The sequence below is a fragment of the Muntiacus reevesi genome, chromosome 2 (genome assembly GCF_963930625.1).
Source record: "Muntiacus reevesi chromosome 2, mMunRee1.1, whole genome shotgun sequence".
NCBI lineage: Eukaryota > Metazoa > Chordata > Mammalia > Artiodactyla > Cervidae > Muntiacus > Muntiacus reevesi.
In genome coordinates, this window is record NC_089250.1 from 53,139,333 (window position 1) to 53,165,167 (window position 25,835).

Below are 25,835 nucleotides of genomic sequence, written 5' to 3' on the forward strand. Positions count from 1 at the left end.
AAACAACAGAATTCTGTAAAGCAATTATCCTTCAGTAAAACAATACATAAAAAAAAAAAAAAAAAAAGACATGGTCAGCCCCAGTACCTGGAATCTGGTAGAAGCCTCCAGCCTGGTCCATCAGAGCAGATGGAGACAGTTCCCCAGGGTGACCGCTCCAGAGAGTGATGGGCAGGGGGGCTGCCATCTGGGGAGGTTCTAGGGGCACAGCCACCATCCCATCCTCGAACTGTGGAGGAGGGTGGGGGCCGACAGCCCATGGGGCGCGTCTCCCTGCAGTGGGCATCTCATCCTGGGGCCATTTTGCCTGCATCTTTTCTCCAACCATGCAAGGAACTAAATTCCCCCTTCCAGCCCTGCACTTGTCACAAAGGCATAGTCAGTTCATTTGTTAGACTGGGGGTGTGTCAAGCCGCTGACACTGGGTTTTGATGCAGAAGTGAGATCCAGCTGAACCGTGGCATCCTGGCATGGAGCAGACAGGCTTCCAGAGGCCCCACCTCCTGCCTGCAATTACGGCAATTTGCATAACTATGAATGGGGCTGGCCCGGGTTGGCGGGGCCAGTGCAGAGCACCAAGCAGGAACAGGCCTCCCTGTAGCCCCCAGCAGGCCAGGTGGGCAGTGGTGAAGCCCCAGAGGATGGAGAGGTCAAGAGTGAGCTGTTCCCTGGGGCATGGTGTGTGTCTCTGAGTTCCTGTTCCCCCCACCCCACCCCCAGCTGGCTGCCCAGGAACTGAACGCAGCGCTCCCAGTCACTCACACACTGAACAGATGAGTACAAGCTCCCCTTCACCCCTCTCCCGCCCCAGCCACCCTAACGGTGTGGCCTGTAAATGATAGAATCAATCTCTCACAGCTCTGGGGGCCACAGGGTGACACCAGGTGCCAGTGTAGATGGACTTGGGGGAGGCTGCCTTCCCTGTTCCCCTGCAGCATAAAGAGGGCGGGGACTCTCTGGCCTCTTATAGGGGCGCTAATCCCATCACGAGGGATGCCCCACAAAGGCCCCACCCCTTAACCCATGACTAGGGGCAGTGATTCAACTTTGGAATTTGGGGGGACACTTTCAGTCCATAACAGATGGCAAAGGGAGGGATGAACCATCTCCACACAGGGTGGGTGGGGGCCCTAGTAGCAGTGGGTTGGGGAGGCCTGGGCAGACTCTGGAGAATGGCCCCAAATACACACAAGATTCCCACACGCATGGACAGGCCACTTCCTCCCCGCTGCTGGCAGCGTCTGTGGCTGAACAGCACAATGGAACAGCCTGGCTTGTGCCAGCCATAAATGACTTACAATTTTCCAGTGGCTACATTAACAAAGTAGAAACAGGTGGAAATAATTTCATTAATGGATTTTTATTTAACTTAATTTATTCAAAATATTACTATTTCAACAAGCAACCAGAATAAAAAGCACGAGTGAGGTGCTGTTGTTTCTGCTTCCTACAAGCTCTTTGGAGTCACAAATGTGTAGTTTTCACTGAAAGTCCCTGGGATTCAGACTGGACACTGCATTGCAAAGGGCAGCTCGAGGCTCTTATGAGAAGCCCTGCAGAGCAGTTTCCAGAAACGTCCACCCCACAGCCCGTGATGCCTTCACCCCCTCCTCAGGTCCCACCTCTGGCCTGCAGGGGAGAGAGAAGTACACCCTTCAAACCCCAGGGTCACCCCTAAAATAGGATGTGTCAGAACCTGCACAAGGTCAAGTTAGTGATTCATTTAAAGGGAGTCATGAGCAAAGTTGTGCTAAAAGATGAAGCCACCCAGTAGGAACTGTGGGCAGGCAGCCCCTCTGGGGGACACTGAAGGAGCAGCAGGGACCCCAGGATAGCCTGTGTCTGGGGCCACAGCTTTCAGAAACAGACCTTGGCCTTCTCCACACCCCAGGAAGTGTCGAGATGCACTAAGATTTCCAAGGAGGGGGGAAAAGCCACAAGGTGCGCCCCAGGAAATCTCGCTGTCCTGCCCTATCACCTACCCAGCTCCAGAAATGAACTGGAGTTATGCCAAGGAGCTAAATCATGAGGACAGGGTGCTGGGAAGGGTGGGAGCACCCAGGAGAAGAGGCAGAGTGAGCGGCTTCCCGCCCCCCCCCCCCACCCCGGCTTCAGTCTCCTTCTCCATAAACGGGGACAGTGGGGACAGCACTCAGCCCTGAGGGTGGCCGTGGGGTGGGGGAGAGGTCAGAGTCAGCTCTCAGAACTTCATCAGTGATGCGAGGAGTGGGGGGCAATCGTGTCTGGGCTGTCACAGTGCTTGACACACACCAATCACAACTTCGTCACAGTCCTGATCCCTGCTGGAGGTCTGCTTACCCCGCTCAGAACCTTCATCATAACCTGAGACCTGAGTCGAGAGCCTCCATCAGAGGGTAGTGGACCCGCCCTCTCAAAGCCTGGACCACCTGTCACATCGCTGGGTAAGAGGCCCTGAGCTGGTCAACAGCAGTCACACTTTCTAGAACTTGTCCTCCCCACTCAGAGCACTGGGATGGACACAGACTGACTCCAGTGGGGACCCCGGGGGGTGCCTGCCCAAGATGGAGCTCACAGCCCACAGAGAGGAATGCGGGTCAGGGGTGGCTCACGAGGGAACCCACCACCTCCTTCTCCCCAGATTTGTGCTAACGTTTATCCCCAGAGCTGAGGCTTTGAAGGGTGGTCGCACAAGGTGCCTCCCAGCAGCCTCGCGAGGACAAGGACTCAGACGTGGACTCAGACATGGAGGCTATTTCCCTGTTACAACTGGTAATCAAGATTCATTTTCCCTGACAAATCTTATCCTGAAAAGACATCCACACTGTGTTTATGACATGTAAATTACTTGGGATTTGCAAGTCGATTACCTGCATGAATATTCATGATGCTGGATACCCAGGCAGGTCGTGGCTCCCAGGACACAGCCTTCCTGGGTCCCCAGGCCTCTCGCAGTGACATGACAAGTCTGACAGATGCCCCTACAGTCACCAGAGGTCACTGTCACCTAGACATCAGCAGGGGCTGCAGGCCTGGAGCCACTTCACCGTGACCCCGACAGGCAGGGGAAGAGATGCTGCACCAGGGAATGGGGTGGGGGCACGCTTGCCCTGTTGATTGACCTACTTTCCTAAATTAAAGGTGGCTGTGCGGGGCTCTGGCCAAGACCCAGGGCTCCCTTGGCCTTGGCCAGGTGGTGGGAGTGGGACAAGGCTGTAGCCCTCCCCCGGGATGTGTGCACTCCTGGCTCTTCGTCCATCTCTGACGTGGGATGGGGAGCTCTGGGGTTCTCTCCCCTGTGACCACAGGCACTGCAGAGATGGCTGGGGCAGCTGGTCTGTGAGCTGGACAGTCAGAGGGAGCCTGGGGTCCACATTCAGGCCTTCTTTGGCAGCTGCAGGGCCCAGCCAGCCCATGGCTGACTAGCCCAGTGATGGGCCCTGTGCGCCCTCCTGCTTGTGAGGTAAAAACAGGTGCATTTGCCCAGCAGGTCAAAGGCCCAGTAACGTGGGCATTGGTTAAAGATATTCCTTTTGAACCAAAGCAAAGTGGGTTTGGGTTGGGCTCAAGCTGGACATCCTGTTTTAAACTGTCTTAACTGCTAAAGCTGGTTATGGAAGGAAATTTGGAAATTTGCATGAAGAGCAGGGGGCCGGCAAGTGGCCTTTATCTCTAAACCCTGACATTGGAGCTCCCCGCCAGGCACCACTCAGTGACCCACATATGCCAGTTCCCTGCATCCTCACCATGGTCCAGATGGGGAACCAAGGCAGAGAGAGGTCCCGTCACTCCATAAGCAGGTGTGGGTGGGGAAGTGCGTGCAGGTCACCCTGGCCAGCCCCTGCTTGCCAGTAGCACCCAAAATGAAATACTTTAGTTATACATCTAACTCAGTGTGTGCAGGATCTATGGAAGAAAAATTACAAATCAGAGAACACCTAAATCAATGGAAAGAGTCCATGTTCATGGATAAGAAGACAATACTGTTACTGTTTCAATTCTCTTCATCTATAGATTCAACTCAACACCATCAAAACCTCAAGAAGTTATTTTGTAGATATCAATGAACTGATTCTAAGGTTTAAGTGGAGAAGAGGTGAAAGACCCAGAACAGTGGACTTAACATTGAAGGAGAACAAAGTTGGAGGACTGACCACCGGCTTCAGAACTTCCTATGATGTCATCAGTTCAACCTGGCACAATAAAAACATAGGAGAAAAGCTCCATAATACACAAAGAACTCTCTTGACTCAACAATAAGAATTTAAAAATTGGCAAAAGCTCTGAACAGGCACCTCATCAAAAAAAAAAAAAAAAAAAAGAACATAGATGACAAAATAAGCATAAGAAATCAAGGTGCTTAACATCCTACGTCATTGATGGTGGTGGTGGTGGTTTAGCTGTTAAGTCATGTCTGACTCTTGAGACCCCACAGGCTATAGCCCACCAGGCTCCTCTGTCCATGGGATTCTCCACGCAAGAATACTGGAGTGCGTTGCCATTTCCTTCTCCAGGGGATCTTCCTAACTCAGGGATGGAACCCTCCCCTCCTGCATTGGCAGGAGGATTCTTTCCCCTGAGCCACCAGGGAATCCCTCCTAAGCCATTATGGAAAGACAAACCAAGACAAGGAGGTACAATGTGAATGGAGATACAATGTGAACTAGAGACATAATGCCAAGAGAGATACAATGCGAATGGAGATACAATGTCAATGGCTAAAATAAAAAGGAGGACACCACAAGCTGGAGAGGATACAGAGCAGCAAGAACTCTCATTCTGCTGGTGGGGATGCCACATGGGATAGCCACTGTGGAAGAGTTTGTCGTTTCTTATATAACTAAACATACTCTCACCATACAATCCAGCAACTGTGCTCCTTGGTATTTACCCAAAGGAGCTGAAAACGTGTAGCTACACAAAAGCCTGCACACTGAGGTTTATAGCAGCTGTATTCACATTGCCAAAACTTGGAAGCAACCAAGATATCCTTCAGCAGGTGAATAAATAAAAACCATGGTGCTTCCAGACCATGGAATATTATTCTGCACTAAAAACAAAGGCATTATCGAGCCATGAAAAGACATGGAATAAACTTAAGGGCATTTTTAAGTGAAAGAAGCTGATTTGAAAAGCCTATGGACTATGATTCCAACTCTGTATGACATTCTGGAAAAGGCAGAAACATGGAGATGGTAAGAGATACACACTGCTTCTGGGCAGAATTTAGACATTTAGAAACAGTGACCAGGTCCCCTTGGTGCCCAGTCCCTGCTGCCTTCCTTGGGTGTCCCCACTCCTGTGGTCACCTTCCTCAGGACACATCCAGTTGCATTTAAAGTGGGCACAAAATTAGAGGCTGAGGAAACTGAGGCATGAGGGCTCAACATCCTGGCCGAGGCCCAGGGTGAGTTCTGAGGCCCTCAGGTGCCCACTGGGGGCCAGGACACAGAGGTCTGGATGAGTGGGAGCTTTGGGTGGGGAAGCTGGGGTGCCTGGTCCTCTGGGCCATCCCCAAACTCATCACCCTGAGCTCCACCCTGGCCACTGAGGTGGGTCACAGACCCAGTGAATGCTGCTGCCAGTGGCTGTGCCTGGGTGGGGACCTTGGACACGGTCCCAAGCCCCAGGGGCAGAACACATGTCCTCCGTGGGGCTGGGGTTGACGGCGCCACAAAGGCCACATTCGAGGTGACTTGCTGCAGGTCCTGGCCCTGCCACAGGCCCCATGTGACCCGAGTCACCCCTGACTCAGAGATGTCCACTATGTGGGCCACAGCCCAGCCCCCGCCTTCCAGCAGGACCATCTCCAGGTAGCTCAGGCTCCAGTGCGAGGGGCTGAGGCTGGACTTCTCCTGTGCCCCTTGCCTGCCATGCCTATGTCTCCAGGGACCTAATGTTTCCTGACTGGGCCCTCCTAGGGCTGTGGGCAGAGCAGAGAAATTGGCCTGGGTGAGTCCATGGGCTGCAGCCTGGGAAAAGTCATGGAGAGTATGTCTGGGCACCATCACATCTCAGCACTGACTCCCTGCTGGCCAAGAGCTCCCAGGCGTGGAAGGATGATGACCAGACAGCATCTCTCTGACTACAGTTGGGAGGGGAGGACACAGCCCCCTCTCAAATTCCAGTCTCAGGTGCCCTCAGAATAAAATCTACCCAAAGTCCTCTGCTGAGAGGCATCTGCATCCTGAGCCCCAGGCTTTGCTGTGGGGACTGTGGGTGCAGCTGCCAGTGCCCGGCCCGAGCATCTGCCGGCCTGTCCAGGTGGGCCTGGGGGATGTGCCTCTGTTCTGAATGAGGAACAGGTGTTTGTCTCACAAGCACGACTGCCTTGCAATCTGCTCGGCAGAAAAAGCCCAGCCTTCTAGTCAGCACACTCGCACTTCACGATGGTTCTTTTCTTCTTTCTCTTTGTGAGCAAGACACTCACACAGAAATAAACTTCCACCGTGCACACCTATCTTCTGTAGAGCTCTGGTCCAGCCCAAGTGGAAATGGGTCCAGGGATCAGCCAGCAATTAAAACCACCAATGCCTTAATTTTCACTGAAATAGAAACAGCTTTGCAGAGGGAAAGTTGAGAAACGAGCCCTCTGCTGTTTTTAGAACCAAACATAAAAACCTGCTGGAGTGAAGCTGGGGTTGAATGGAAGCTTTGCGCACTGCTGCCTTGAGCATCCGTCTGTCTGTCCACCCTCAGAGGAAAGCTGGGAGTTTGCCAACCAGGCCAGATGCCGGAGAGTCAGGGCTGCCTTATTGGACTCCGCCCTTGTTACCCAAGAGCTGTGAGGTTAGGGGATGGAGAGCCTCATGGAGGAGAAAACCCTGGGGCCCTGCTGAGTAGTGGAGGGAGGCAAGAACATCACAGTCAAGGAGCCCGAGCCTCCATCCTACTGGATCAAAACTCAGATGCTCAGAAAATCTGGGGGCAGCAACCACCCACTTCCCCAGACCTAAAAGTTTCTTGGCCCTTCCTCTAGGAAGCCCTCCCTCCAGGAAGCCCTCCCTGCTTCGGGAAGCTGACATTGCTTGAAAGTCAATGTCACTCTTCCTTTTTGTCATAGGGAGTCCTGGGAGGGCTGTAAAGAGCCCAAATGGCCCCGTTTGGGGCCTGAATGAGCCATGGAGTTTGGGCAATCCTGGAACTCTGCTTGACCTGGCATTGTCTGCTCTGACAGAGTGTGAGAAGTGTAGGGCACTTGGGGCAGGGTTGGCCCTGAGTCAGTCGCAGCACTGAGGGGCCAAGGGTGTGGCACCCAGCTGCTCTGTCCTGTGGCCTGCTTTGCCCGCTCTCAACCAGGAGCCAAGCCTGGCCAGTCTGAGACATCATTTTCCCCCAGACTCTGGGAAGGACCCAGGGGAACTGAGAGGAAAGAGGGCAGGTCCCTGGGCAGTGCCTCAGTTCCCTGCTGGCCCTCAGGAAGCTTCTGCTGACCAAAGTCTGCCCAGGAGATTTGCCTGGATTCTTAACATCCAGGGGCCATTTGAGCTTTCAGCCAGAGATGATGACTGGTCCAGGGTCCACCTCTTCCAGCTGAGGTGCACCCTCCAGCTTCCCTGGACACATGTCCTTGTAGAAATTCTGTCCAGCTGCCCCACCTGTGCAGCCTGCTGGAGTCACCTTGTTGCTAGTCAGGGGCTTGGAGCCACTACCCAGCGACTGTCCGCAGGAAGGCTCAGAGCTGCTTTGCTGAGTGCCGGCAGGCTCGTGGAACGAAGCTGGCTCTGACCTGCTTGCTGGATGGGCTCTATCACAGGGAAGGAAACTGTGTTCCAGGTGGTGACAGCCGTGTTTATGTTCGGGGGCAGAGACAAGCTGTTTGCGCCTTGCTGCACTCCGGCACCTGAACCCACCTGTTCCCAGCAAACTCCGGGCTGGGGTTGCTGTGATCCCCTTGCCCTCCCAACCTTGCTACTCCAGACTCATGGAGATTCAGGGACTGTGCCCACAGGCTCAGGTGCCATGCTGGGTGCGGCAGAGGGCAGAGGGAGCTGCAGAGAGAGAGACAGCCCTAGGTGACGAGTCTTTGGGGAGATGGGGACATGTGTGCACAGAGGCCCTGCACCTGACTCTGGGCTGAAGGGGCCTGCATGGGCTCTTGTGGGGGCTTGATATGACCTGACCTGGCTTCAGGAGATAACTCTTCTGGTTGGAATGAGACGGTCTCTCTCTGGGACTCCAGGAGCACCCAGCGCCTGTGTGACCAATGAGCATGGGTGACTCTAAGCCCTCTCCTTCCTGACAGTCAGTCCTCACAAACACCAGTGCCCACCCCTTCATCCTGTTGATGGAGCGGGGGACTGATCAGCTGCACCACAGCATCTGGTTTCTAAAGCAACCCTAGAGTAACAGTGTGACACCCAAAGGCTGTCAGAAGTGAAAAGGGTCACAAGCATCAATAAGCACCCGTCTCTCCTGTGGTAGTAATGGATGAGCCGACTCTCTGGCTTGTGGGCACCCTCACTGTTTGTAGATAAGTAGCCACTTGACCTCAGATCCATGAACTAACTAACCCCATGATGTCTGTGGAGGGTTCTTGTGTTCCAGGGGCCACACTGCATGGGACAGTCAGGAGCTCCTGGGACCCACATGCGGGTAACTGGGGTGACCGGCTCCATCTCCCAGAGGGGCAAGAAGTGCAGAGAAGGGGGTCACATGGAGCCCCTTCTGGCATTCCTTCATTGAGAGCCTGCACTCCTGGATTCCACTCTCTGACAGCGGCTATTTCTCCAGGGCAGGAGAAACAAAAACAAGTTTAATTTATTGGTAATAGCAGTGGAAGTCCCAAGGCAGCTGGGGCCTGAGCCACTGGCTTCTGGACACTGGAGCCTCTCTGGAGATCTATTTCTGTCCTGGCATGCTGGTGCTGGATTCTAAATAGTTCCTGCACCATGACCCCAGCTCACAGTTTCTGAGAGTGTGGGGGAAGCTGACCCAGGGGTGCCCCATCCCTTTTGAGATTTAGTGGAAAAGGTCAGGGAAGGACTCCATTAACACCCCTAGAAAGGGCTGCTGCTACTGCTGCTGTCACTTCAGTCGTGTCCGACTCTGTGCGACCCCACAGACATCAGCCCACCAGGCTCCCCCATCCCTGGGATTCTCCAGGCAAGAACACTGGAGTGGGTTGCCATTTCCTTCTCCAATGCATGAAAGTGAAAAGTGAAAGTGAAGTCGCTCAGTCATATCCGACTCTTAGCAACCCCATGGACTGCAGCCTGCCCGGCTCCTCCATCCATGGGATTTTCCAGGCAAGAGTACTGGAGTGGGGTGCCATTGCCTTCTCTGAGAAAAGACTGGAATTGGCTCAAATGATTTAAATGTCAACCAGGCACTCCTTGTCATCGGGGTGCTGGTGACCCCATCCCCTGGGCCACTGTCTGGCAGCTCCTTTCAGGCCCTATCTGGTCAAACCCAGGGGCAAGACGGAGTGGGGGGGAGCTGTTGGCTCTTCAGGGGACCACTAGGGCCCCAGGGAATGGAGCTGGGGTTGGGGGCCTTGAGGCAGAGCCACTAGGAGCCCCCTGTGCCCAGGTCAGGGAGCCTAGCGGGGAGGGAGGGTGCCTACACAGTGGGTTGGAGGGTGCCGGGGAACTGTCCACTGTCTGGCCTCACTGCCGCTTCCCCCTTTCTGGCTCACCCTTGGGCCAGCACAGCCTTCTGATCAGGGACCCAGCATCCACACCTGCCCCTCCCAGCCGCCCCACACAGCAGAGCCATCTCAGATGCCAAGTCCCAGGAGTAAACCCAGGCTTGTTCTGCACATGTGTTTCCTCGGGCTTCACATGGCCACTTGGAGACACCATGGATTCTGACCCAGGTTCAGAGGCCCCACAGAGGTGTTACAGTTTTCACACTTGGAGTGGAAAGGATGGACCATGGAGCCACAGACCTCACTATAACCTCTTTGCCATGGCTGGCTCCCCACATTTGACCCCCTCGACCATCACAGGCACATGTCCCTCACTGTAGGTTCGTGCGTGGTCATCGAGTCAGCCTGAGCTCAACTTTGGCTCATCACAGTGTCAGACAGGACCAAGCTGGGACAAGTCAGCATGTTCCAACAGTCAATGAGAAGAGTTTTCAGCCAAGGAGCCACCTGACAAGGTGTGAATAGGTAAAACAACTGGCCAAGCCTGGTGAAGGATCCTGAGGCTCACCTTCAGAGGCCCTTTCCATTCCAGGCCTGCGGGGTGTAGGGAGAAAGCAATGACAGAACCCATGTGTTCATGGTCCCAACCTCACAGGGTCACCACAGGGGTCAAATGAGAATATCTGTGAAAGAGGATTTGTGGCCTACCTGACCTGTGTCCTCTTCCTCCCCCAGCCCCACCCCACCCAGGACCACGTCCTTGCAGGGAGGTCAGAGAGCATCTCCTCTGCTGGGACACCGAAAGCCCCATCCTGGCTGGTCTTGGGACTGTGCTGGGCACTTGCACTGGAGGCCTGTGAGGTCTGCGTTCAGCCCTTCCTGCTCCAGCATTCACCTCTGGGCCCCTCACAGGCCTGAGCTGAGATGACCCGGGCAGGCAGCACACAGGGGCCAGCCCTTTGTCCAGGAGAGCTGGCCCTGATCCCACTTTCGTCTCTGCCCTTGCGAGTGGGGTCTAGTGGAGTTATTCATGGCTCCCCCATCCTAACCCCTGAATCCTGTGAATGGGACCTTATCTGGAAAAAAGGTCTCCATGGATGCAGTTAAGGATCTCAAGATGAGATCACCCTGGATAGGGGTGGCCCTAAATCCAGTGACAAGTGTCCTTAGAAAGAGCCAGAGAGGAGAGATGTGGACACAGGAGAGAAGTCACGAGAAGATGAAAGCAGAGATGGCAGAGAGGTGCCATGAGCCCAGGACACCTGGACCACAGAAGCTGGAAGAAGCAGAAGGACCCTCCCTGGGAGCCCCTGAGGGAACCTGCTCTGCCCAACTCTGATTTGGGAGCCCAGCCTCCCAGCTCTGGGAGAATGGATTTCTGTGGTCTGTTGCTGCAACCCCAGGACCATCAGCTCATGAGACCATGGGGTTCCCGCAGCTTCCGTGACAGGCGGATGCATAGAAAGTGTTTGGGCTTATAGCTTTTTTAAAACATGAAGATCCGCCCTGTGTGGTTTCAACTGGAAGCTTTCTGAGCGCCTCTTAGCTGCTCTCCAGCTCTGACATAAAAGTAGGTATTTTTAATACACGAGACGGCGTCTCTTAAACAAGCTGTCAGGAAAATGAATTGCAGGAAGTTTAGAGGGTGTTAACCCTGTCTAGGTGCCCTGCAATTATCCGTGTTGAGTCTGCAGGCAAGTGTGACAGGGTGGGGGCTCAGAGGCGCCTTACTGTTGCAGAGCAGCTCGCCTCGGCTGGGGTACGCTGTCCGCTTGCCAGCTCGCTGTGGCTGGCTGGTGTTTTTCCCTAATCTTCTGGGCCTCTGAGTGCGCCAGGAGCCCACTGTCCTCTGGGCCCCCATGAGACTTGAGCCCCCCTGAGCCCTGGCCTGGGTGTGGCAGGTGCCCCCGTCTGCCCCTCCTCCCCAAACCCCGGGCAGCCCTAGGCAGAGAAGACGTCCCCTGGGGGTGCTCAGGTCCACCTCAGCAGAGCCGGGAGTGGGGCCGGGCAGAATCTGGTACCCAGGCATTGCGGCAGCCTGTGGGGACAGAGTGGCCTTCATGCCAGCCACCCTCCCTTCTGCATCCAGCTAAAGCCATAGGGCATCAGCAAGGGCCATGCCACAGCTCAGCTGCCTGACCCCTTGCTCATGGGGCTCTCTATCCTACCTCCTTCCCTGGATGCTGGTGCCTGAGCTCCTGACCTGCTGTCCAGGGAGACAGGCAGGCCACTGGGAGATCACCAGGGGGTACTCGACTTCAACTTGGCCCTACCTCCCCCAGGCCCATCCCTGGGGTGGGAAGAACAAAGGGGTGATGTCACAGGGCTCCCCACACTGATGACAGTCCAGAGGGGGGGGTCCCTGGACTGCCTGTCCAAGTAGGTCCCGGGGATAGAGAGATCTCTGCCCTCATCTGACACACCTTCCTCTTAAGGGTCCCCAGGTGGGGCTGGCGGCAACAGGAGCAGCCAGTCTGTCCAGATCAGCAGAGCCTGGGAGATGGGTCAGCACAGATGTAACTGCTTCTCCCTTGTCCCTGGCAATAAATAGTGACCCTGGACAGTGCTTCCGACCATGCACATCCTGCTGGGCACAGAGCCCAAAGTGGACCGAGTCTCAAAAGAGCAAGTGTTCAATATGGGCTACAAGCCAGCGTGTCCTGGATGACTGGACAGACAGGGCTCCCCAGTGACACAATCCAGGTGCACTTTCACTCCCTCACAATGCTTGGGAGCTAGAGGTTTGTGGTCCTGCCAAACAACTAGGAAACGATGCTCTAGGTGACAGCATCCAACAGCCTGCTATGAGCTCTCACAACTTAGTAATTTCTGAACAAGGATGATTGCAAACAACCCCAGGACTCTCTGAACTTCAGGACATTGGAAGTGGCATGTTTCTTCAAACAGAGGAACTCTCTTTGAGTCACTCGCTGAAGAATGCTCTTAACCTTTAGATATGTCCACAGAGAGTTACTGAAATTTACAATAAGCCCACCTTTTAACAGACAAAGAGCTAAAAATGTTTAAGTCCAAATAATGTTGCACTTTTTCATAAGCCTTAGTACAAAATTTACTCAAACACTGAGGCTGACTTCCACTTTATGTTTCTAGGATAGCAATGTTCCTTTTTATGTATTCTTTTGCTACATTGTTTTAATAATCTCTTTGAACCAAGTCTTTTATCATAAGCTGCCTCAGATATTTTTGAAAGTAGGCAGTGTTTAAAATCCAGGGATGATTTCTACTTGGGGCACTGGACAAGCTCGACTGTCATAAACAACTATAAAACTGTACACAATTTGTCAGGCGATTGTTTTCAGACACAAAGACAAACCGCAGTGTGCAACCATGGCCCCCGAGAGCAGGAGACACAAGGTGGGGTCTGCTGTCACCCAGCGCTCTATTTGGGGACACTTTCCTCATTGTGACATTAGACACTGGGGTCTGAGCAGAGCTTGGCTACTCCAGCTGAGGAGGCAGAATTCAGAGCTTGGGGCTGCAGGAGTGGCTTTAATCTGCAGATTCAGGTGCCGGGAGGGGGACCTGCATGGTGGGGTCCTCAGAAGCCCACAGGGGTCTCTTGTAGGTTCTGGGCTGGCTGTGCTGTGTGCACACACTGTGACCTTTATGGGCTTATGGGAGGGTGGCTGGCATCCTGGCCGAGCTGGAAGAGAGAGAAGTCTTCCTCACATACCAAGCATCCCACTGAGATGCCAGCAAGTCCACAACTCAGGAATAAGGACCATGCCCTAGAGTCTAGACCCACCCTAACCAAGCCAAAAACCAAATGGACAACATCCCCAGAGGAGACTGAGTCCAGTCGCAAGTCCTCCCAGTGTAGGAGGATGTGGGCTTTCACTGGTGAGGTGTAAACCAAGCCTACACATGGAGCAAAGGATTGGACAAAATCCAACAGCCATTTGTGATAAGACTCTCAGCAAACAAGGCATAGAAGGCAACTTTCTTCACCTGATTAAAAAAAAATTTACTACAAGTTTAAACTAAAACTCTCATGTTAGTCCCTTAGTTGTGTTTGACTCTGCAACTGCATGGACTGTAGCCCATCAGGCTCCTCTGTCCACGGAATTCTCTGGGAAAGAATACTGGAGTGGGTAGCCATTCCCTTCTCCAGGGGACCTTTCCGACCCAGAAATTGAACTCAGGTCTGCTGCATTGCAGGTGGATTTTTTACCATCTGAGCCACCAGAGAAGGCCTCAAACTTAATTATAAATACTAAAGACTTCCTCTCTAAGATCAGTAACAAGGCATGGAAACTTTCTCTTCCACCCCTATTAAATATCATACTAGATGTTGTAGCTAGACCAATAAGGCAAAAAAAAAGGAAATTAAAGATTTGGAAGGGATGAAATAAAACTTCCTCTATTCACATACAACATCTCTGTTGACATAAAAAATCCCAGGGAACGTATAGAGGGATTTCTAGAATTAATACGTGTACTTATCATGGTTGTAAGATATAAGGCCAATAACTAAAAATCAATTACATTTATATATACTGGCTGAAAAGAATAAGAAATAGAAAAAATTTTAAAGTACATATATATATATAATTCCCCAAACATGAATAATTAGATATAAACGTAACAAAATATGTGTAGGATCTATATGCTGAAATCTACTACCATTGAAAAAAAATCAAAGACCTAAATAAATGCAGTAACACACCTTGCATATGGATTGGAAGGCTCAGTGTTAAGATGTCAAGTCTCCCCACATAGATCTATAAGTATAGAGGAACATAATCCCAACTGAAACCCCTGCAGGCTTTTTTGTAGGTACTGAAAGCCTGATTCTAAAATTTATGTTAAAAAGCAGGAGAACTAGAGTAACTGCAACACTTTTGGAAAAGAACAAGGTTGCTCTTGTGCCACTTGTACCACTTGAAAGACTTCCTATAAAGCTGCGGCGATCAGGAATGTGGGACTGGGGATGGTAGAGGCACGAAGATTAAAGTGACGCATGATAGTCTGGATATAGCCCCAAACACAAGGTCAGATGATTTTTTATTAAGGTACAAGAAAACTCCAAAGGAGAAAAGATCATCCTTTCACAAATAGTATTGATTATTTCGGTAAGTATATGCAAAAATTACCTATATCTCACACTCTATAAAAAAAATTAACTCAAAATGGATCATAAGCCTAAAAGTGTAAAACACAGAACCATACAGATTCCAGAAGATGAAAAAAGAAAAACAGCTCCGTGACCTCACATAAGCCGCTAAAATTTTTGACAAGTTAGGTTTTATCAAAATTCCAACCTTTGACTCTGTGACCTGCATCATCAGGGAAATACAAAGACAAGCCACAGAAGGGGAGAAAATATTTGCAAATCACATCTCACAAAAGACTTAGATGCAGAATATATCTTTAAAACTCTCACAGGTCAACAATAAGAAAATAAACAACCCAGGACTTCCCTGGTGGTCCAGTAGTTAAGAATGCACCTTCCAAGGTGGGGGATGCAGGTTCAGTCCCAGGCTAGGGAACTAAGATCCCATATGCGGTGGAACAACTAAGCCAGAGCATCGCATCAAAAGATCCCACACACCGTAACCAAGGCCCAGGGCAGCCAAATAAATAAATAAATACCTTAAAAAAGAAAACAACTCAATTTTAAAAATAGGCAGGGATGTCCCAGGTGATCGAGTGTGCTCCCAATGCAGGGGGCCAGGTTCAATCCCTGGCCAGGGAACTAGATCCCACACGCCACAGCTAAGAGTCACATACCACAACTAAGGATTCTGCATGCCATGCCTAAGAGTCAGCACAGTCAACTAAATAAATATATCTATATATTTTTAAAAATAGGCAAGCTACAGGAACAGATACTTTTCCAAAGAAGACAAACAGATGTCACGTAACTGCCGGAAAAGATGCTTAATATCATGAGTCATCAAGGAAATGCAAATTAAAACCCCAGCAAGATACCACTACACACCTACAGAATGGATAAATGAAAAGCAAAAAAAAAAAAAAAAAAAACAGACACTGACAGTGCCCGGTACCGGCTGGGACGTGGAGAACTGTCTTTCTACCACGTTGCTAGTGGATGGTCAACATGGCACATCCACTGTGGAAGGTCTGGCAGCTTCCTCTGAAGTTAAATACTTCCTGTGTGACCCAGAAATCTGACTCTCATGTTTACATGAGAAAAATGAAGCCATGTGCTCACACATGTGCTCACACATCGGCCTGCATGTGAATATTTGCATCAGGTTTGTTTACAGTCGCTCAAAACCAGAAACCACCAGAAATGTCCTTCAAACAATGAGCAGTGAACATGTGGTGGAGCATCTGTACAGTAGAGCACTCTTCCACACACAAAAGGAACACGCTACTGACACAGGCGATGGTACGGGTGAATCAGGCATTACATGCTCTGAGAAAGCCAGACTCAGAGGCTCAATTTACCTGGCATCAAAGGGGAGGTTGAGGGCAGGGGGTTGCAGAGACTCCTTTGTGTGACAGGACTGGGCTCTATCTTTGGAGGCAGTGGTTACAGGCTTCTCTGTATTTGTCAGAAGTCATAGATGTAAACAAAGGCAAAGGATTTTTACTGGATGTAAACTTCAGTGTTAGTTGCTCAGTCCTGTCCAACTCTTTGCAACCCCATGGACTGCAGCCCACCAGGCTCCTTGGCCTATGGAATTCTCCAGGCAAGAATACTGGAGTTGGTTGCCATTCCCTTCTCCAGGGGATCTTCCCAACCCAGGGAATGAACCCAGGTCTCCCGCATTGCAGGTGGGTTCTTTACCATATGAGTCACCAGGGAAGCCTGAATGTAAACTTAAGCTAAGAAAGAAGACAAATGGATCTGGTATCTGATCATTTTTCCACCTTCTCCAAAAGCAGCCTGGTCTGGGTCATCTTGATCATGAACGCGGACTTCCTAACCATCCTCCTGAGTCCCCACTGTGTGAAAGACGCAGGGAGAACAGCTGTCTGAAGTGTAAGCCACATGGCCTCTTGCTCAGAGTCTCTAAGGGGCCCATTTTCCCAGGATAAAGGATGTCTTGTGTTCGCAAAGCTATGGTTTTTCCAGTAGGCATATATAGATGTGAGAGTTGGACTATAAAGAAAGCTGAGTGCCGAAGAAACGATTCCTTTAAACTGCGGTGCTGGAGACGACTCTTGAGAGTCCCTTGGACTGCAAGGAGATCCAACCAGTCCATCCTAAAGGGAGTCAGTCCAGAATATTCATTGGAAGAATTGATGCTGAAGTTGAAACTCCAGTACTTTAGCTACCTGATGTGAAGAACTGACTCATTTGAAAAACCCTGATGCTGGGAGAGATTGAAGGCAGGAGGAGAAGGGGATGACAGAGGATGAAATAGTTGTCTGGCATCACCGACTCAGTGGACATGAGTTTGGGTAAACTCCGGGAGTTGGTGATAGACAGGGAGGCCTGGTGTGCTGCAGTCCATGGGGTCACAGAGTCGGACACGACTGAGTGACTGAACTGAACTGAACTGTGTCCTCCATGATCACTCATCACTTGTTGCCCTGCCCTGGGCTCCCCTGCTCTGGCCGTGTCACCCCAGCAGATGCCATGTACCTGCTGTTCCTGCTCTGGAACCTTCTTCCCCAGATGCTGTCATACCTGCCCTTACCTAAGATCACAGCCCCACTGCCTCTCCTGTTCACCTGTACTTAATTGTGTTGCCACTTGTCTGTCTTCTCTGCTGGGATGCACACCTTTTGGGGAGGTTCCCCATAAGACCCTCTGTGTTTGGCATGTGGTGCTGGGTGAGTGGGTGTGGAAGGGGGTGAAGGTGGAGGTTTCATCACAGAAGACAGATGGGGATTCTTCAAGCACATGGTGCTGCAGATTGCTGGCTCAGGGGCCCTCGGGCAGCGAAGGCTTTTCGGGGCAGCTGGACAGATGCTCAGTCTGGTCCCTGACCCTATAGGTGTGAGAACAATGCCAGGCTTGGGGATTTCTGGGGTCTCCTGCAGGACCCTGCCATGTGCACACAGACCCCGAGATGGAACTGGGTGTGACCATGGGATCAGCTCCAAGCTCTGGGCAGTGAAGCCTTCTTGGGGGCAGAAGGCTCTTGTTGCCCCTAAAGGTGCAAATCAGAGAAACTGCCTCTTCTTGAAGCTGCCTCTGCTGTGTGGGGGTGCCTCAGCCCTTGATCGTGACAATTATGTCACCTCCAGCTGGCAATTGAGGAAACTGAGCCACAGAAGGTCACATCTCTAGCCTGGCCCTGCAGCTGATCAGTGAAGTTGGCACTTAACCTTGGATCCTGGACTGTCAAAGACAAGAAACCCCAAAAGACCCCCTCCCTAGCAGCTTGGGTGCACTGGCCCAGCTCCACCTGGCTCCCTGGTCCTCTCCCCCTCTGGCTCCAGCCCTGGGGGATGGAGCCACCCCCACAGGTGCCCATATGTGACATCCCTAAAGGGGGCAGGGGTCATAGCACATGGGTGCTTCCTCTGGGCCCCTTGTGGGAGCAGAAGGACAAGGCAGGGGTGGGCCTGGTTTGGACGCCCCCATCTTCTCTGGGCCTCGGTTCTCTCTTGGGGCCCAAGGAGCTTGGCTGCTTTCTTTGAGGGGCTGCACTGTCACGGGGGATGGTGGTGGCCAGGCTCAATGCCAGGGTGCTGCCAGGTTAGAATGGGGATCTTGGGGGGCAGGCAGCCCCCACAGCTTTGAGCTCGGTACCATGGTCCCCCCCAGAGGGCTGAGCATCTGCCTGGTCCCTGGGATGAGGGGGGAGGGTAGGATGAGCAGCTGCCTGGGGCATTCAAGTTCCCCAGAAATGACCCTGGGACCCTTTGGTACTTTCCTGCCCAAAGGCACTTCCCACCCCCCCAAGAGGACCTGGCACCCAAACTGCCTTCACAGGGTGAGGCCATGGACTTGGCCTTTAATCTCTGAAGGACTCAGGGAGACAGTGCATATTCACCAAAATCATCCTTTATCTAAGTCCTGTGAGTTTTGATAACGCTCCATCACAGAGCTGGCAGCACCCACAAGACACAGAACATGCATTGCCCATCGCCAATACCCCTCCCCTCCCTGCCCTGTGCCCATCACTTTCCTTCCAGAAAGTCACATGACTGGAGCAATACAGTTGGAGCCTTTTGAGACTGGCTTCCTTCCTTGGCACAGCACATTCACTCGTGACCACCGCATCTCCACCACATCTTAGAGACTAAGGCAGGCTGGAAATCCCATCTGACGGGGGCCTGGAGCAGCCAAACCCTAGACACACAATTGGGGCTGGAGGCAGGGGCAGCTGGTCTCCAGTGGGGACGCAGTCTCCCTCAGGGACAGTGGGGAAGTCCCCATCTGGGGATGCATGGTAAATTTCACATTATGTGTGTTTCACCGGAACAGAAAAAAAGGAACAAAGGCTTGTGATTCCTCAGATAACCAGACGGAAGCCTGGCTGCCTCTCTGGTGGTGGGATGGAGACCTCCAACCACCTGAGCAGGTTGACACCCTGCTCCCCTCATAGGCCGTGCCCTGCCCAGCACAATTGTCCTGCGGGGGCCCATGGGCAAGCGTACCGTGCTGGCACCAAAGCTCGCGGCTAGAGTCCTGGTCCCCCTGAGCTGAGACTCTGGACACGAGGGATGGGCTGCGGTCCCCAAGCGTGTGGGTGTCTCCTGGGATGACTGCTCATGGGGGTCCCTGCCCCACTCGCCCCAGACTCTGTCCTTGTACAGAACCACAGCACAGTTGCCAAACCAAGAAGTCCCACTGCGTGCCGGGACATCACTAGTGAACCCAGGACTGCACCCCCACTGTCTCAGCAGCAGCATCATTTCTGCACCTGGGTCTGATGGGAAACCCAGCCTGGTGCTCAGGGGCCATGTCTTCAATCCCCTTAATGCAGAAGAGCCCCTTGGCCTGCCCTGAATTTCCATGACCCGGCACGTTGTGAGTGCTGGGCAGATGCTTCTGGGGGAGGAGCCCCATTCTGGGCAGTGCTGTCCAGCAGGAGGCACCAATCTTGGGGGCACATTTTTGCCTGTTTCCCCAACACAGCCTCACTCTCCTGGGGCCCTGTGACTCGCCAAACTTCAGCCACAAGTGTCAGCATCACCGAGGTGAGCTGGCTGCTGGTGGAGGAATGGGAGGGTGATGGATGAAAGGGGAGTGAACAGGTGGATGGATGGGGGCGAGGGGAGAGGGCGCAGCGCAGCTGATGGTACAGGACAGAAACACGGAGAAAATGATCCATGGCCTGATTTTATTGGAACCAATTTCCTTCCACTTCGTGGAGACAGGTCTCGGCGGCCTCTGCCTCCGCAGATCACGTCAGACTTTAATGGCCTCAGTGCTCAGGAGGCTGCCCAGAGTCAATGTTCCCCTGGACATGAGCCCCTCCTGCACAAGCCACACCCAGGGCCAGCCGCCCCTTCTGAAGCTGGGCCCAGCCCATTGTGAGGAGCAATGCTGCCAGCACTGAATGTGAAAGAGGCCATCTGTGAAGGCAGATTACAGGGGTACCCCACTACCACCCTCCGTCGCCCTCAGCCTCACAGCTGTCACCAGGGCCGCAGGTCCTGGAAAACAGTAACAATGAAGTGATGACCCAGAGCCCTCCCATGTTGATGCAGGCCTGATGGGTGATTCCGGGAGAGGCTGCTTTAATGTGGCCTTGTGGGGAGGGGGTGGATCTCCAACAAGGGTACACAAGCCCTGTGACCCCTAATTCTCCTCCCCAGGGCACCGTGCATGCAGAGGGGCTGCTCTGAGCTGGGGCACCTCCTAGATGCCTGCCATCCCTAGAGCAACAGATCCCGGAAGGGGAACATCCACATCCCCCCACCCCTACCCAGCATTGGGAAGATCTACTCCCCTCTCCAGCTTTGGGAAGACAGGATCTACCAGGGGATGGAGATGTGGCAGAGGAAGGGAGATACCACTGCCCTGTAGGATTGAATCCAGTCCCCTCTGGGGCCCAGGGGAGGCACTGGACCATCCCAGGGCAACAGGGTAGGCTCCTCGGGCTCCACCTCCCAGGCTTCCCTGTTGACCAGGGGCCCAGGATCCAGGGCCTTTGCTGGCCCCGGAAAGCCCTGTCCTCACCATGAGCTCCTCTCGCCCCGTCCACTCCAACCCCACTCTTAGAAAACTCCCAGCTGTATCCAGCAATGACAGCTCCAAGTTGCTCAGAAATCTCATCACCAAAGCACCTCATTTCTAAACACTACTTCCGTTTGCAAGTGTCCAGGATAGAACCTCACAGGGGTGGAGGGCCGACAGGACTGGTGGGAGACACTTGGGCTGGGAGGGGGCCCCAGTTTTGGAAAGAGTGGTCATTTTGATTGGCCCACCTCTCCACACTTCCCAACATAGCCCATGACAGGGAGACGCATGGATACAGGTGCCCAACCCCTCTCTGCATAGATGTCACTGTTTAAAACAGTGGACATTGGCCCAGATTTGCCAAGTGGCCCAAAAGCCCACGTGGGGAACATAAAACCCCCTGGGAACCTCTCCTGGGATGGTGGATGGTGCAGAGGGACGAGGTGGGAGGGGGCAAGGCCAGGGTTGAACTTCCCCATGAGGAATGTTCCTTCAGGCACACGGAGCAGCACATAGGAGCCCAAGGAGCCTCGCGGGAGTGGTTGTCGTCAGAGAGAAGTGCGCCTCTAATAACCCGCCCATCAGTCTTTCCCTAGCACATGGCCGAGGCCATCAAAGAAAAATGGAAACTCCACTCTCTGAGGTCTTGGAGCCAGCAAGTGCTGAGTAAACGCTCAGCAGTGCTGCAGCTGCGGCCACAGACGCGGTCCTTCTGTAGTTTGAGCTTCACAGATACTTGCCTAGTGGACGAATGACCAGGAAACAGCCCGGGCCACATCAGCATGGCAGCCTCCCACCAAAAGGATTCAGGGAGGGCCCTTTGGGAAGCCAAGTCAAGTTCCTGGGGCATCTGAGCATGTGGCACTAACAGAGGGTGAGAGTGCTTAAGGGGGGTTCCCTCTGCTGCTGTGTTTTCTTGAGGATCCAGCCCCGGCTGCTCCTGGTCCAGCCCCCAGGGGTCCAAGGGGGCAGGGGTCTCAGGGGAGCATCTCCCGGGTGGGCATGACTGACCTGCCCCACCTTCACAGCCAGATGTCGTGGCTGCTGTCTCCCAACTCCCCAGCCCCGGCACAGCCTGCAAGACCCCAGAGGAAGCCGGAAGGTAATTCCCACTCTGTCACTGCTCGCGCCTTGGTTGCTCCTGCCTGCAGCGCCCGTGACTCATCTTCCTGCTACACGTGGCTGCCGGGGGCCACCTGGAGCCAGGGCAGGCGAGGAGCCTGGAGCTTAACTCTGCCCACTGACTGCATCTCGGTGGTGGCCTGTGGAGGGTCAGGTGCAGCCCAGGATAGAAGGTGGGCACGTTCTCCACCCCCAAGCACGCCAGCTCCCAGAGCCTGGCACCCCTGTCATACTCAGGGGCAGCAGCATGGGTTCTGCTGAGAAGCTGTTGATGACTTGGGCATGAAAGGACAGTCACACAGGACAGCCAGTCTCTCTGGCCACTCCCACCCCCACCTGGCTCAGTCCAGACCCTCCTCTCTCATCCCACTCTGAGGTGGAGAGAGCCCCTGCCCTTTCATGGTTACCCACATCCTGAGGTTACCAGGCCATTCCAGGTGGTATCTCTGCCCTAACTTGCTCTGGTGGACACCCAGCGCCCAGGCCAGGGCCCTGCCTGAGAAGACTTCTCCCTGGGGTCGGAATCCCCCTGCCTGGCTGAGCCAATGCCCAGGGAGGTCGCCCACCTGGGTCCCCACAAGCTTCACCCAGACCCTCCGAGGACATTGGTCACCCGACTCCAGGCCCTCCAATCTGTCACCAGGCCCAATACTTTAGGATTTTCCAGCAGAAATAACATCACCACCACCACCAGTGAGAGTGCCTCTGACTGCTTCCACCCACCAGGAGCCAGACAAGGGCTTCCCACAGCTTCTCTCTTGAATCTTGTACCTTCGGAGACCAGGGCTGTGATTGCCCCCATTTCACAGATGGGAAAACTGAGGCTAATCTAAGGAACCAGCCCAAGACAGCATCAGGCCAGGAGACACTGGGGGAACTGTCTGGGATAGGGATTCTGCTGTAGAGGAGAGGGACCACGCCTGCGGGGAGCACAAAGCCTTTCAAGAAGCGGATGGGAGGGACTCTCTCTGGAAAGAGGAGGACACCAGCACACACATTTACCTTACAGCTCAGGGACTCTGGGGACAGCTGAGGCCCACCCATGGAGCCTTGACTCCAGAGTGGCCGGTAATCTGGGGTTCCAGCCCCTTTGATGAAAGGAGGGGATGAAATAAGTGGGGCTGAGGCCTGGCAGCCCTGGGGCAAAAGGTGGGAAGAAGCTGGAGGGTCAGACTGCTCTCAAGTCCCCTGCTCCTCCCCCATCCCCACTCCTTCCCAGCTTCATAGGAATAAAATTTCTTTGGGACACGAAATTTTCTCCACCTTCCTGTACCCAGAGGACACACAGACAGAAAACTACATTTGGGATGAGGCACTGAGGCTTCCCTGAGGGTCCACTTTGGACCCTTGCTCCCAGGGGAGATCCTGATCTGGTGCCCTCTGACTCCTGCCCCCGCCCCCCGAAGAAGCTGCTCACCTGGATGACGGCCTTGACTGTGGCGGTGCCCACAATGGGTGTGCACACCAGGCCGCCGGGGTGCTGGCCGTCGGCGCTGCGGTTCTGCTGGCCCATGGTGAAGAGCATAGGCACGGCCAGGAGGCCGGAGGCCAGCCAGACGGCGCTGATGAACTTCTTGGTGCGGCTGCGGGACATGAGGGTCTTGGCCTTGAAGGGGTGGCAGATGGCCAGGTAGCGTTCCACGCTCAGGCTGGCCACGTTGAGGGCAGTGGCGTAGGTGCAGGCGTCGCGTAGGAAGTAGTAGCCGCGGCACACGGCGTCACCGAAGGCCCAGGGGTGGTGCACCCAGATGAAGTTGTACAGCTCCACAGGCATGGCCAGCAGCAGGATGAGCAGGTCGGACAGTGCCAGGCTGCCCAGGTGGTAGTGCACCGTGCTCTGCAGGTTCTGCAGCGACTTCTTGCGCGCCAGCGTGAACGCAGTTACGGAGTTGCCCACCGTGCCCACCACGAAGAGCGCCAGGTAGACGATGGTCACCAGGACCTTGGAGTAAATGTCCGTGTTCACATCCAGGTCGCTGCTGGGCGCCGCTGGCACGGGCTCCGACAGGTTGCCAGAGCCATTGCCCAGGCCGGGAGCCAGGAGCGCCCCCTCCAGCACCGACGGCGGCTGCGTGAACGGGTCGCCGGTCAGGCCGACCCAGGGACCGGGAGCCGAGCTGTTGAGACGCATGTCGGACGCGCGGGGCGGGGTGCTGCTGCGCTTCCCGGGGTCCGCGGCTAGAAGCCGAGGCGAGAGTGGGTGAGTCTCAGGCAGGGACAGAATAGAGGGAGCCCGAGGGGTGGGTGTGAGAGGCCGAGGGGGCGCGCCGTCGAGCCGGGGAGCGCCGACCCGGTCCGTGCCAGCCTGGCGCGCTCGGCGCTCGCACTCACCGGGGGTTGCAGCTTCCCTCCGGGCTCCGCGCTTTCCCGGCTTTCTCCGAATGCCCGATCCCACGGTTGCTCGGGTCCCCGGGCGGCAGAACCGGTTCTCGCGGAGAGCGCCCAGCCGGTTGGGGCTTGGGCTGCGCGAGGCAAGCCTGTGGAGCCGAGCGGAGCGCACGCCCGGCTGCCCGGCGCGCTCTCTTTTCGCTCGCGCTCTCCGCGCACCTCGCTCCGCGCACCTCCCGCCGCGCCAGCGCCCTCCCGGGTTCTGCGCCTCCACTGAGCCGGCGGCGACGGGCGCGCCCAGCCGTGGGGGGAGCTGGAGGGGAGAGAAGGCGGCCCCAGCCACTGTCCCCGCCCCACAAGGGGGCAGGGCTGGCTGATCACCCCCGCGCACTCTCAGGGACCATCTAGGCTGGAAGGTGCGCCCCACGGAGTTGGGATTCCAGCGAGGTGCGCCAGGAATATTGGCTCTTTCCAGGCACCCTCCTCAGGCAGCTCGCTCCCCTTTCCCGGGTCTCCCCAGCTTCTTATGCCCCACATCCCCAAGGGAACTGCCCCCGGGTCGCTCCCAGCCCGTCCAAGCAGTGGGCTTCCTGCTGAAGTAGGGGGATGCCCTTTCTTCCTGGGATGCCAGAAGCTGGGCTCCCAGGGGGCTCTACTCCAGCACAAGTAACTGGGGCAGGGGGTGACTGAGGCGATCAGAAAGCAGAGGATAAAGCACCACCCGCCTCTGTGCAGGGTGGCCTCCTGCACCCAGCACCCTGGGGTGGCCGTGTGCAGGTGGTAGGGTCCAGGCCTGTCATCACCACCTGCACGTGGACCATCAGATGTCATTCTCAGGGTCCAGTCTGGCAGGATGTAGAGGGACCTGGCTGCCTGGGAATCAGGAACAGATACTGGAGGGAGCTGAGGGAAAGGGAGCTCCGAGGAAAGGGGGTGAGGCCGAGCAGCCAGACTTCAGACCAGTTGGGGGAGAAGCTCGGGCTCAGTGCTTAGTCTCCAGTTCCCAGCTGGCTCTGGGCTTCTCTGCTCCACTGAACCCTGATGTTCCCACCACGGAGTCTTGGCACATAAGATATGTGCTTAAAAATGTAGCCTCGCAGGAAACACAAATGTCCCTTTGCTGGAGGCCAGCACAGTGAGCTCAGAGGCAACAGGAGTGGTTTCAACCTGCTGCTTAATATCTGAGTGAGTGTTTTAGCTTCCCCGTACCTCTGTTTAGTCATCTGTGAAACGGATACACAGTTCAAATCGATGTTCCGGGGTCCCTGTTGTTCTGGATGCTGTTGGCGCTGCAAAAGGCAGGCTCTCAGGGGACACCTGTGGAGTGAATGCTTTTGTGCAGACCGTGTGAGGATTTCAGAGGGTGTGAAGCTGAAATACCTGGGAAAACAAAAGTTGCTTTAACCTCTCCAAGTTAGCCCAGGTTTGCTCTCTGGAGGGCGAGCCCATAGGTTCAGTGAACTGGTCCTGGGGTCGGGAGTTGAGTGTCCTTGCCACAGAAAGCAGTGCCGTGTCAGCCTGTGTTGGCCCCCGGAGGTCCCCCCATGGGGACATGGGGGTCTTGCCGTGGACAGTGGTATCTGGTCACCTCTCTTGAGACCCCCATCCCTCCCCCCAGAGGAAGGCAGCAGCCAGTGGCCACTTTGCCGGCCAGTAGCTGCTGCCACTTAGGACGCTCCTGATGGAAACGCACTCTCACTTGGCTGCTTAAGCTCACTGTTTGGTTTTCACACCCCTGACCTT

General features: G+C 54.5%; 1 protein-coding gene across 1 annotated transcript in view; it reads right to left on the reverse strand.

Moving 5' to 3' along the window:
• NTSR1 (neurotensin receptor 1) overlaps nt 1-23,895 on the reverse strand; it is a 46,031-nt gene extending 22,136 nt beyond the window's left edge. Inside the window, exon 1 of the mRNA XM_065919685.1 lies at nt 23,182-23,895. Within this exon, the coding sequence (XP_065775757.1) occupies nt 23,182-23,895 (714 nt within the window). The remainder of the gene's footprint in view (nt 1-23,181) is intronic.
• Nucleotides 23,896-25,835: the final 1,940 nt, after the last annotated feature.